This window comes from Trachurus trachurus (genome assembly GCF_905171665.1).
Source record: "Trachurus trachurus genome assembly, chromosome: 5".
In the NCBI taxonomy this organism is placed as follows: Eukaryota; Metazoa; Chordata; class Actinopteri; order Carangiformes; family Carangidae; genus Trachurus; species Trachurus trachurus.
The window spans coordinates 18,190,598-18,202,672 of NC_139896.1; the positions used below are offsets into that span (position 1 = coordinate 18,190,598).

The 12,075-nt window shown below is 39.6% G+C and overlaps 1 protein-coding gene across 3 annotated transcripts in view; it reads right to left on the reverse strand.

Annotated features, from left to right (window-relative positions):
* LOC310986399 (calcium-dependent secretion activator 1) overlaps positions 1-12,075 on the reverse strand; it is a gene marked incomplete at both ends in the record, with an annotated part of 133,831 nt that overhangs the window by 23,149 nt on the left and 98,607 nt on the right. For all 3 annotated transcript variants that reach the window (XM_083972280.1, XM_083972278.1, XM_083972279.1), the window contains 7 exons: positions 313-420; positions 2,979-3,011; positions 3,514-3,597; positions 4,331-4,405; positions 6,481-6,628; positions 7,196-7,351; positions 10,455-10,596. In XM_083972280.1, coding sequence (XP_083828406.1) covers positions 313-420; positions 2,979-3,011; positions 3,514-3,597; positions 4,331-4,405; positions 6,481-6,628; positions 7,196-7,351; positions 10,455-10,596 — 746 coding nt within the window. The remainder of the gene's footprint in view (positions 1-312; positions 421-2,978; positions 3,012-3,513; positions 3,598-4,330; positions 4,406-6,480; positions 6,629-7,195; positions 7,352-10,454; positions 10,597-12,075) is intronic.

The following is a 12,075-nucleotide window of genomic DNA, read 5'->3' on the forward strand; positions in this document are numbered from 1 at the left end:
ATGAAAATTGACATGTTGTGCAGACACCATGCTCATGCCACACATCAATTGTGTTCCTGGCCTGATAGTGTGGTCAGTAGCCTGGCACTGTAGAAGCTCTGTGGCGTAGTAGGATGTCATAACTGAGCTGTGCCCAACATTATGTATATACATTTTTAAAATACCTTAATTTAACTTGATGTAGAAAAATGTCTGGTTGCGTTTTCTACCATCTAGATTAAAGTTCAGATGTACAGAAGTGTAGATTTTAAGTACTTATTATGCTCATCCTACCATGCCTTGGTTGAGGAGAAGGTGCTACATTTTACTTACATCGAATAATCTCTCTATGTACACCTCTTCATTGACCTTCTCCCGCAGCATGTCCTGGGAGTGACGAACAAATGTTACATAACCATCAGCTACGTCCATCCCTGGTTTCTGCAAGAGACATTGAGGAGGGAGAAAGTTAGAGTCAGCAAAAATCATGAAATAATTACAGTATATAATATTTATATAATCATATATTATTTAATTTTACGCTATGCAACAGTGAGTGCTGGGTAATGGTGTGTATGTTCATGTATAGAGGGTTTCCATACTTTTTCGTATTAAGTCAGGTTTATGGGACTTTCTCAATGTATGTATTTTGGAACATGAGGATAAACAAACAAGAATCAGAAGTTTTTCCAATGTCAAAGTGAGTGATATTCAATTATCATTTGGGGCAAAGGAAAGCCTGGGTCAGAATCAAAATAGCACCAGTTGTTTTCTAAGTAAACTAATCCCACACACATGGTATACTACTATGTGTGCTTTGGCTGCCATTTCTTGCACTGTTCACAATCTTATGATTAAACAATTCAAGATGTTAAATGATGATGAGAGATATTACAATTTAATGTGCCAGTTCTTAATGCACAACTTTAAAGCTTCAGTTTTTATGCCTTTTTTTTTTTTTTTTTTTTTTTTACACAGCAGTGGATGCAATGACATATTCGCGGGCCCTCAAAAAGAAAATGCAGGAATCTGTGTTAGGTTGGTGTCTGATTGTAAACATAGAGTTAAGCCATCTCACAAAGTTATGTAGTGTCCTGGAGCTGCCAGTATGCTACAGACTTGTACTCGTGTTATGCGATACACAATATGACAAATGTACTAAATAAAAGTTTTAAACGGATGACAATTATATTAAAATACAAAGTGAGTGAAATTAAATTATCATTTGGGGCAAAGGAAAGCCTGCATCTTTTAAATAAGTGTTTAATTCACAAGGATGCAGACTGGGGGCTTCAGGACAGTTCTGCTCTTCAGTCAGCTCTCGACAGTGAGTTGAGCTTGGCTGGGAACCAATCCTCACATTCTGGGCAAGTGCAAAGTGAGTTGGGCTTAATGGGGAGAGAAGATTGTTAGGAGGCCTCCGCCTCTGACATCTAAAATATTCATCGAGGACAATGTCTTGTAAATGGCACCTGAGCTTTTTTTTCTTCCATCATGTTTAAGACAGCACACTCTTAACCTCTACGTATTTCCTCACATGGATCCCAAAAGTTATGCAAAAGAAGTCGTCAGTAACTGCTACTAAACTTAGTTAACACATCTGCAGTGGCACTTACAATGTGTAAATGAGTGTCTTTTTCACCAGTGAAACTCTAATTTTGGACATTAAGGACATAATTAGCGTGCTGGGCTGGAAACTGCGACCCCTGCCAGTGTACACAGTGCCTCATCACATTCACTGACAAGGCATTAATTTGAAATTTGGCATGTTGATACTGCCGAAGTGTTGGCAGCTAATACAGATCTCATGCACGTACACACAAATGCACCACCCCACAACCACCACCACCCCGTCAGTAGAATGGGCATGTGTTGTCCAACATGGACTCACAATATAAAACTGCCCGTCTGTCTCTGTCTGGCCACATGCATATTAATGAACATTTGGGGGAAGGAATCACTGGGGTGTTCAATGTAGTAAAGATGACAACCAGTACCATCTGGATTATTATTCTACATGTGAATGCAACTACATGGATCAAAATGCCTTCATTTAAATCCTTAAAACCACCATTAATGTTTCATTTGAAGATTAAAATGAAATGAAAAACAGTAACATCTACACTTCAATAGACCAAGGCTCAGTCATACACATTTCATACACTTGTGAAATCACATGATACACATTACCAACAGAACCTGCTCGTAACCAACACTATTACTATTCTCCCTATGCATTTTCAGCTTGTTTTGTCTAATCTATATGTCAAACTGACTATTTAAAATCAGTTTAATGAACAGAGATTGAGCAGGACACACAGCTGATGAATGGCACGTCAAAACAGATGCTCCCACTATTTTCTATGACTTTAATATTTTAGCAAAAGCAGCCATCTTTCTCAAACGTTAACAGAGGCTGGCTGTCTTTACACTACAGGCCTTGATGCCCAGTTCCGATTTGTTGCCTATATCCGATTTTTTTTTCTCGTCTGTCTGTTTACATGTTCTATTTAAGTGACCCATATCTGATATCTGCATTAACACCTGCTTTGCTTGTGGTTGGCTACCAAAGTGAAAGAGGAAGTCAGCTGGCCCAGCTGCAGGTAAACAAAACACGCTGTCATCAGTAAGCGCTATTGACACGTTATTGATGACGTACGACTCGCATTGCCAGGGAATATCCGATCTGTCTGCGGACACATTGGCGGATATCCGATTTGTATCTGATTTATTTCGACATTACGGGGGCCTGAATCCGATCTGACAATATCTGATATCATGCGCTTTTTTTGCCATTCACACGTTCATGTTACAGATCAGATCTGTGCCACTTGAGAGGAAAAAATCGGAATTGGGCCACTTGAACCTTGTAGTGCAAAGACAGCCTACATGGGCAAACATTTGCAAGCAATTTATTCACAAATGTATTTGGTGGTTGATTAATGAGATGAATAAGAAATATACATTTTAACAGAGTCAAAAAATAAAGTCTCACTTACAGGTACATCCACATACTTTGAAGCAGCTTTCACCTTAACAAAAAGGAGAGAGAAGTGGGTGAGAAAACAGTCAGTGGGCACCACTTTACAGAACAAAAGGCTGCTGTGGTGACACTGTACAGCCTGCAGTTTAGAGGCAACAACAACAATGTGGTGATTTCAGCTGCAAAAGTGCACTCACAATTTTAGTAACCTGGCTTTTGTAATACTGTGAGAAACCAGCTGAGTTGATAAGCTATTTGGTGCTGAGAAAGGCTTCGAAAAATGTCAACCTGTACTAGCATGAAAGATTAACAGAGAAAAAAAAATACAAAAAAGGAAAATACACAATTAAATTAAGTTTAAAAGCCATGCTGTTATGATGGTAATTCACCAACATCCAGTCTCTAATTCATTCATTCATTCGCAAAAAAATTGCGATTGAGTAATATTAATAAAAGAAAGCTGGAAGTTAAAACAAAGTGTTACTAATGAACTGGGAAAGAATCAAATGAAAAAGAAGATTGTGTTGAGGCTAAAGCAATGTCCTACTTACTGTGAAAGATAGGAAGGAGGAGAAGAGTGTTCCCTCATCATATCTGGAGAGTTTGGCGAGCACGCTCTCTAGAATGACCACGAACTGAGAAAGAGGAGAAATTAGTCATTGAAGGAGTTGTTGAGCCTAATGAAATGAAAAATGTAATTTTCCAGTTTAAATCCTGTATCCCCATGCTCCCCTATGCCTGTTCATCTCTCTCTTGGTGTACACCAAACATGTATATGAAAATGTTATTATCTGGATTGAGCTGTTGGATTTTTTGTTACTCAACACAATTTAAACCAACAGCAAACATCATTTGTTGTTTGCATTATTCATTGTCCAGGCATTGAACTTTTGTCACTTGACATCAGAACCGACATTCAACCAAATATCTATATATGTAATGACAGTTTATGGAGTTTAGCAATCTGGAAAAGGTTGTTTTTTTTAAGAGTTCCTGGTAATTTCTTAAAAAAAAACACCATAATTGGTGTAAAATATTTTCCCTTAATTGTAATTTAGTAACAGCTTCCCAAATTAGTTACCATCAAATTCTACTGGAGACTTGTTGAGTCTTACTGAGTCTCTTGACCCTTTGTAGTGGTTGTCTGTCTCTTTCTAGTCCTTAAATGTCTTTGTAATGGTTTAATGTGTTGTGTAAATGTGTCTTTGCATATTTTTGCCTGTACTTATGGTTCTCTGCAGTCCATTGAGTCTCTTTATAATCATTTTGCCAGTCTTTGTGGTCCTTTTGCTTCTGCTTCAGTTGCATCAGTTTTCCCACATGAAACCTTAACAGTCATCAATTCATGGTTTTACACTGATTTTGTACCTTTGCTACAAGCAGAGTGATCATCTCCTTCACTGTCTCCTCAATTAGGCTGTCAATTTGGGAATGGTACTGTCTCTGCAGAAGAAGGAAAACAAGTTAGCGTCTTCTCATCCACAATGAGGAACCATCAGAAACGAACCATTACATATTAAAACATAATGTCTGTCAATATTGACTTATCAGACCACTTAAGAGCCCATCCACATATACACTGTGTGAGCAGGACAGATTTGGACGGAAACCTGAGTCATTTACAGCATTAAACAAAGAACAGAACAATTTTGTTAAACAGAGGAAGATATTTCAAATGATATCACAAGAGCAGAAAGATGATTACAAATACAGTATAGGCTAGGAACAGTCATGGACCCAGAGACTGGTTAATTAGCTCTCTTGTTATAATGGTTCAATATAGTATAATAATAATTACAATGACATCTTGATCCTATAAAAAAAGAACAGAAATGACAGATATACCTTGATAACTGTAACTCCCTATCCATCAGGGAGTTACAAATCAAAGAGACTGTTGTGTAAAAAATAAGCCCATATGTCACCTGTGTAGCAGCTTATTGTGACCCAGAGTTGTATTGTGTGACTAGGTGACATGTAGTTGATGTGGAAATTATGAAAGGAGCAAAGGGACAAGAACAAAATTGTAGTATAAAGAGAAAACGTTCACATCAGGAGGAGGTTGTGATGGATGGATGAGCAGCACCCTCTGTTTCTATACCCATGAGTGTGAATCAAAGTCAACAATGTTATCATCGTAATCAAGTCAACATACTTCCCTAACCTTACCAGGTAGGTTTAATGCCTAAACCTAATGATGACATGACCATTTGCAGTACAGTCAGTACATGTTTATTATGGTAACCACGACAACTGAAGTACTTTAAGATTGATTTTAAATAGACTGAGAGATCCTTGAGTAGTTTACTGCTGCAATCCAAGTGATAAATCAAAGGAGATGGGAGCTTTGCTGTCCAGGACCCTCAAACTGGCATGCCAGAGGATATCAGATAGTCTTTATTAAAATTCCCATTTAGCTTTCACTAAAGTGATGAGATATCTTACATTACCTTTATTATTTTAATACTAAAAATTGAGTAATAATAACAGAAGAGTCCACCACATGAAAAGACATAAAATGTGTTGAAAATATTCCTGAAAACGTTCAAACGTAATAAATAAGATGAAATAATAATAAAGTAATAACATATGATAGATAGAAGGCATACCATTACTGTTCCCCTTTTTTCATGTACATTATTTAAGTATAAAGGAAATTTAAATTCATCTACTTACTCATTATTTTTACATTAAATATTTTGATTTGTTTAATTCTCTTCATTTTATTTATTTAATGATTTACATTATTTATTTATTTATTTTTAACAGTTTGTTTATGTCTTAGTTACATGTTAATAATAGAGCACTTTGTCAAGACCTAAGGTTCTTCGGCAGATCAGAGCCTAGTGAAGGACTTTGGCAGAATTAGTCGTGTTGAAGTGCTGCAGTCATGGAAACTCAGACGCTTCATGGCTGTGAGGAATCCTTTTGTTTGGTCGTGTAGCACCAACAGAACAGCAAAGGACTTAGCAATAATTAATTCATCGTCAGTAATTGGTATCAGTCTCGAGATTCTGTGAAATGAAATCTCTCACTTCTACCCCATGTATATTCAATGCTATCTACACATATGCTAATGAAATCCAAACAATTCAAGTGGAGGAAGACAGACAGGGAAAACTGATGACTAATTATACATTTGGGAACTGGAGGGTGAGATTTCAATTGAATTCGTAGCCACACTTACCCAGTCTCTAATAAACTTTCACAAGACAGAGAGGAGAAAAAAGCAAAAGAAAAGGGGAAAGACAGAGGTGACATGGAACATGTAAAATTATGTTAATAAAACAAAAGAAGTCAAAGACAAAGAAAAAAAGGACATATTCAATAGAGAAAGAAATAGCACATTCACACCTTCATCTCAAAACAGATACGTTCACCTCCAAAATAGAGTGGCCTTCAACGATGTGAAATTTCAACTGTGGGATGCGCTTGAGGAATCCCTGGCAGTTCAAACTGTAAATTTCAATTAACAAAAACAGGGCTCCCTAGTGTACAGTATAATCAATGTCTCCTACCTCCTGCCCCAGGTCCATGGCACACAGCTTGGCTGATTGAGCTTTGGCATCCACCATGACGTTGAACATGGTGCAAATGGACTGTGGCACACGGAAGTCTATGGACCGGCTGCTCCTCTGAAGCTTGGCCTCGAAAGCGGCCCGTGTCCTTTGGAGAGAGAATTAAACGTTCAAGGCTATAGCGAGGATTTTAGAAAATTCTGTTTTTACATGTGAAGCTCTAAATACTTGTTCCTTCTCCACCAAACTGTGACAAAGAAACACTTTCCTCCATTAAGTCACATAATTTCTACTATATTTAGTCTCCCGTTGTTTTTTCTGTTCCTCCTGCCCGACCATTTTCCCCCAGGATCTAGGGGTCAACACAATCGACCAACCAGTCATTATTCATTTTTCTCTTTTCTTATTAATTCATTAATATGTTTTGTTGTTATTTGTGAATACCCTTTCCATTCTCCTGGCTTGCTGCCTTACAAGTAATAAGGCTGACCCCCTGAGCGTATACAGTACTTGTCACAAACTGGCATGCACCAATGTCTGGATTAGCTGGAAGTTGGGGGTGGAGACAGATAAGGCCAAGATGGTGATGACTTGAGCTTCAAAACTGGTCTTCAGAAACCTGTGGGTGACCTCGTGGAGGAGTAGTTGCAGAATAAATACACAACTCACTGCCAGCGCTGGATCTATGACCATACATATAAAAAGCAGATCTTACCGTTTTATACAAGATTCGATCATGTCACTGGACATCAGCTTCAATCGAGTCTCCAGGTGTTTGCCAAACTCTTCCTCGGGCCAATGGAGGTCTTTGATGAAGGTCTGCAGAGCATCCAGCTTCCAGAAGAGGTCCTCTGATGTTCCTGAACCATTACTGCAGGACAGCAGGTAAAAGCTTAGCAAGGTGGAAACAAGAACTTTGAAATGGGACATCAGTGGTGTAGGTCAAACATTTGACTGACTACTTTGGGTTGGACCTTTGCACAGAGAGGACCGGGTACAGTGTGTGGATTGTGTGCGCTTCATACTCTGACCTGGTGGGAAGCAAGAGCCAGGTTAACACTGCTCCATTGAGTGTGTAAAGGTGGAAATTTATGCACATCCAATCTTGTCATTGACATCCTGTCACCAGGCAGTATCATTGGGTTAAAGAGTGTTAACACATGTGTGCAGGATACACATCAGTGTGTTGTATGTGTGTGTACAAGTAAAAGCACCCAGATGAGATAAAGATAACATTTATTCTGCAGTGTGTGTTTCATTTACACTTAATAAAGACAAGGAACAAGAGTAATGAAGATAAATGTCTTGCCTTTTTCTAAATAAGGTGGAGAATATTCATTGAAATGGTCTTATATCTGAGACTCTTAATTTTTTTCAAGTGGTGTGGGTACTGGGTACCCACAGTTTGTTATTTGGGGTTACCAAGCACAGCAGCATTTCAGCGAGTCTTATGATGATGGACGACATTAAGACAATAACGCCCTTCAGCAGATCTTAACTCAACACCTTCTTTGCACGCTGTTCATACCTTTGCACTGTTTTGACTACTTTTTTGGTTATGAGATGTCATTACTTCCCTTCGTCAGTTGTTCATAATTTTATCCTGTCCTGTAGTAATTAGTGAGTGAATTCTTGAGCTCCGACCAAAAATGTGATTTGTGATTTTGACTCATCAGCTCACTCTGGGGTCCAAGTGAATATTTGTGGCAAATTTGAGGCAATTTCCTCAAAGAATTTGAGAGACATCACATAAACAAGGATGGGACTGACAGACAGCTTGATATTAATATTCACACATGTGGGGGCTCCTCCTCAGCTGTCCACCCCAGGAGAGGAGAGGGGAACCAGGACCAGGATGCTACAACACCAGGTAAGTGGAGGAAAGGCCTTAGGGTCCAAAGATATGAAATGATGCTAATACATAACCAGGTCAGATGGAAGATTCAGATCGGTTCTTGTAACCAGACATGAAACCCACAGGTGTTTAGCAAGACCAACAGTGGTGGTTGTTATCTTAACAGCTGGTAAGTCATTTCAATGATCCAATATCATTCATAAAAACAGTGACCAATCTTTTAATGAGTCTTTGATACTCTCCTAAGCATGTGTGAAGTTGAGGTCTGGTGAAAAAGACATATTGTAGTGCTGCCTGAAGCAAGATAACAAAGCTCCACAACCTTTTTTTCTCAAGTCGCAGAATCTGTTTGAAATGTATAAACAGCTTGAAGATCTGATCTAAGATCTGTGCAAGTGATCTAATAAAAACAAGGGAATGGTGATAAAGACATCATATTGGCATTTGAATAATATTGATAACCATGGTCACTAGTGTGTGTCCTCAGTTTTAACACCATGCCAGATATTTCTTAATGTAGTTGCTCTTTTTTTTTTTTTTAATTATCTGCCTCATTATGCTTTTGCATCTTTTCAGTCCATTTAAAACACACATGGTGGGGGTTGGGATGGGGGGGAGATAATTAGGATTTCACAGCCACTATTCATCCACATACACACATGCCGTGATGCTGGTATGAGCATGGCCCTCGGCCCGGATTCAACCCCTACAACTGACTACTAGTCTGAGCTTTTCTCCTACTCTCTGAAAGTACAGAAAAAACAAGTGCCATCTCTGCTGGTGCCTTTTCTTTGCGAATAAATCACTAAATATAAAGTGAAGTTTAAAATGCAACTCTAGTCATTTCTTTTTTACAATGAAAACTTGAGGGCTGGTGTTTTTAATCCCAGCAGAGGGAATAGGGATAGATGTGCTGCAGTAGCGGCATCACACTCTGTGGGATGCTGCAGCGTAGGAAGCAGCTTTTACACCTTTTATCCCTGTCGATGGTGCACACAATGTTTTGCTTGAATTTGCCCAAGTGCTATAGATGATGTGTCAAGTGTATATTAAGATATGCAGAGTGCTTTTAATGATAGTACTCCAATTGAATTATGAATATATATTGTTATAAAACTGTGCACCATTGTTACATGCATAAATCAAAATTTGATAAGATTAAGAGAGGATTTAGTTTTAATTATCTGATATATTTTGGATGCATCAATATTTGGGGTCATTTAACCTCATGCCAACGACATGTGTGCATGTCTCAGGCTGCAAGCTGCAGATACACACTCTGAGTCATGATTAGTTGCCATCCAGTTGGACGGAGAAAACCTGGGCATTTGTGGCACTGTAAGATTTGGTACTTTGGGCATTTGGAGGTTGACATTGGGCAGAGAGCTTGTTACACTTCTGTGGAGAGAGACAGAATAACAGAAGACAGACATCAAAGCAAATGAGAGAAAAGCAACAAACTTAAGCAGAATTAAAGTCACAGTTAAGATAAAGATGGACTTTTGCTGTGAACCCGAGAGCGCCTCTCGGCCCTCCTGCCCCTGACAGCATTTGCCAGAATGGCCTTCACAGTTCTCATTTGAATATCTGCTACAACCACAGAGATCTGCACCCGCGGCGCGGTTGTCATTTCATTGTGTTGGTAAACACAGAGACAGAGATAATATTTCACCTGCTGAAGATTCAGTTTGAAAATTGTGATTTCAATCACAGTACAGGTTTATATTGTTGGTCACCTGTAAACAGCGTCATGTCCTGGAGGATAATGTGTCAGGGTGGTGGTCTCCTGCCAGATGCTCAAAATGGACTTATATAGTTTTAAGAGAGGTCCATGTACAGAAACAAACGTAAGCAGCCTCAGTTCCCAGCTAACATGTGGACAGACCCTCATGTGTCGTGTGCTTTAGCTGCAGGGGTCCGTTTACATCTCATTCCAAAAATCAACGAAATATGGGATTTTTTGTGTCGTGCCCAAACATTTGCATGAAGCTGTAATAAAGAATTGTGAATCTGTGCATGCATACAAAACAGGTCCTGCAAAATAGAAGAGATCTCAATCAGCTTTTGAATCAAAAGAGGTGTGTAAAACCCAAGCTAGAATAAATTAGGGTGTTCTTACTTGACAGGTTCCCAGGACTCCCTCTCAAAGCCTCTGTGGATGGACTGAGCAATGGAGGACTCCATCAGGTCCACGTACCGCACCACCAGGGGGGCGTACAGGTCCTGCAGGTGTTTGTGGAACTTCCCATTGCACAGGTTATCTGAGGAAGGGAAGAACACATGGAGGTCACACACCTGAGGATGTGGCAGGTGATGCTGAGGTGAAGTGGAAATCAGCACTGACATCTGCTGTATTCATGCAGCATGACAGTTCACACTTTGCTTTAAACATTCACTATAAAATGGCTCTTTATACAGAATAGAAACTCTCTGCCGTTGATGGTGATAAGTTATAAGGGAGAGTGACAGAGGAGGTTTGTGGCTAACCGTGGTTCTTCATTAGCAGGTATGACGCAGCATATTCAGTTCCCAATCCCTCTAAACAAAAAGGTCACAGTCTCAGGGTATTTCTAAATCCAACTCGTCACAGACTTTCCCCCCAGTCTCCGCCGGCTCCCAACTGGTAAAAAGGCAACAGTGACGAAGACCACAGGAGATAAAATGGAGGCCAGTGTGTGCTAATGTGATGCCTCACGGCTCCATGCAGTGTGTCTGCTTTTCCTCTCTCTCTCTCTCCCCCCTTTGTTTTTCTCTCCCCCTCTGAGCATGTGTGTATTTGTGTTTGTGTGTGCTGGCATTGGAGTCAAGGTCGATGATACACAGTAGGTGCAATGTTTGTTGTGCTTCCTGATTGCCACTCTCCCAATTAGCCACTTGAGCGGCTGCTGTCCACTTCGATGTGTTGTGTCCAGGAGTGTGTTCTCAGGGCTCACTGCGGCCCAGCTACCACTGCTTTAGACATCATTAACTCCTCGAATGGCAGCCCGACTTTGGCGCCTGTCTAGTGCCAAGGCTATTTACTGCTACATAAGTGCACTGCTGTGGGGCAACAGCACAGATGACCTTCTGTGGAAAAGACGTCCCTGTATAGCTACGCCCTGTTTACGTAAGTGTGCGCTTGTTACGCTGGGCATTCGTATTGATGATGGACTTTTTTGTGTTGAGACTGTTTGATGGCAGTTATTCAGAGGACAAAACGCACACTGGTCTGGTGGTTCTGTGTTTAAACACATGAACAACACAGACAACAGTCTGCACATTAGACTGTGAGGGAGAGTTAGAAAGATTTACCAGGAAGTGAGGATCTAAAAACTGGATTTAACATTAGCATGGATTACATACTTCACAGATATGTTGCTCTATACTTTTTTTTCCCAACTCTCCATTTATGTTCAATTTTGTGCTGCATTTTGTACATAATTTACACAATAAACACTCGATCAGAAGAAATTGTTCAGTAGTATACTGTCACATTAACATGAAGCATCCCGGTGTCACAAATATTTACAAGAGCACCAGATACGGATGAATCAACAGCTTCATCTACTGCAGGACTGCTGGATTTGACCTTTGCGTTGGATTTGTTGACAATAGGAAAAACAGAGAATAACAAGTCTTATCTCTTACAAATGATATTGGTGCTGTGGAAAAGGAAAAGTTAGTATGAATGATGAAATACATGCTGACAAAAGTATTTCTATCTATCTCCAGGCCTGAATTACAGTTGCCTTTCACTGAAG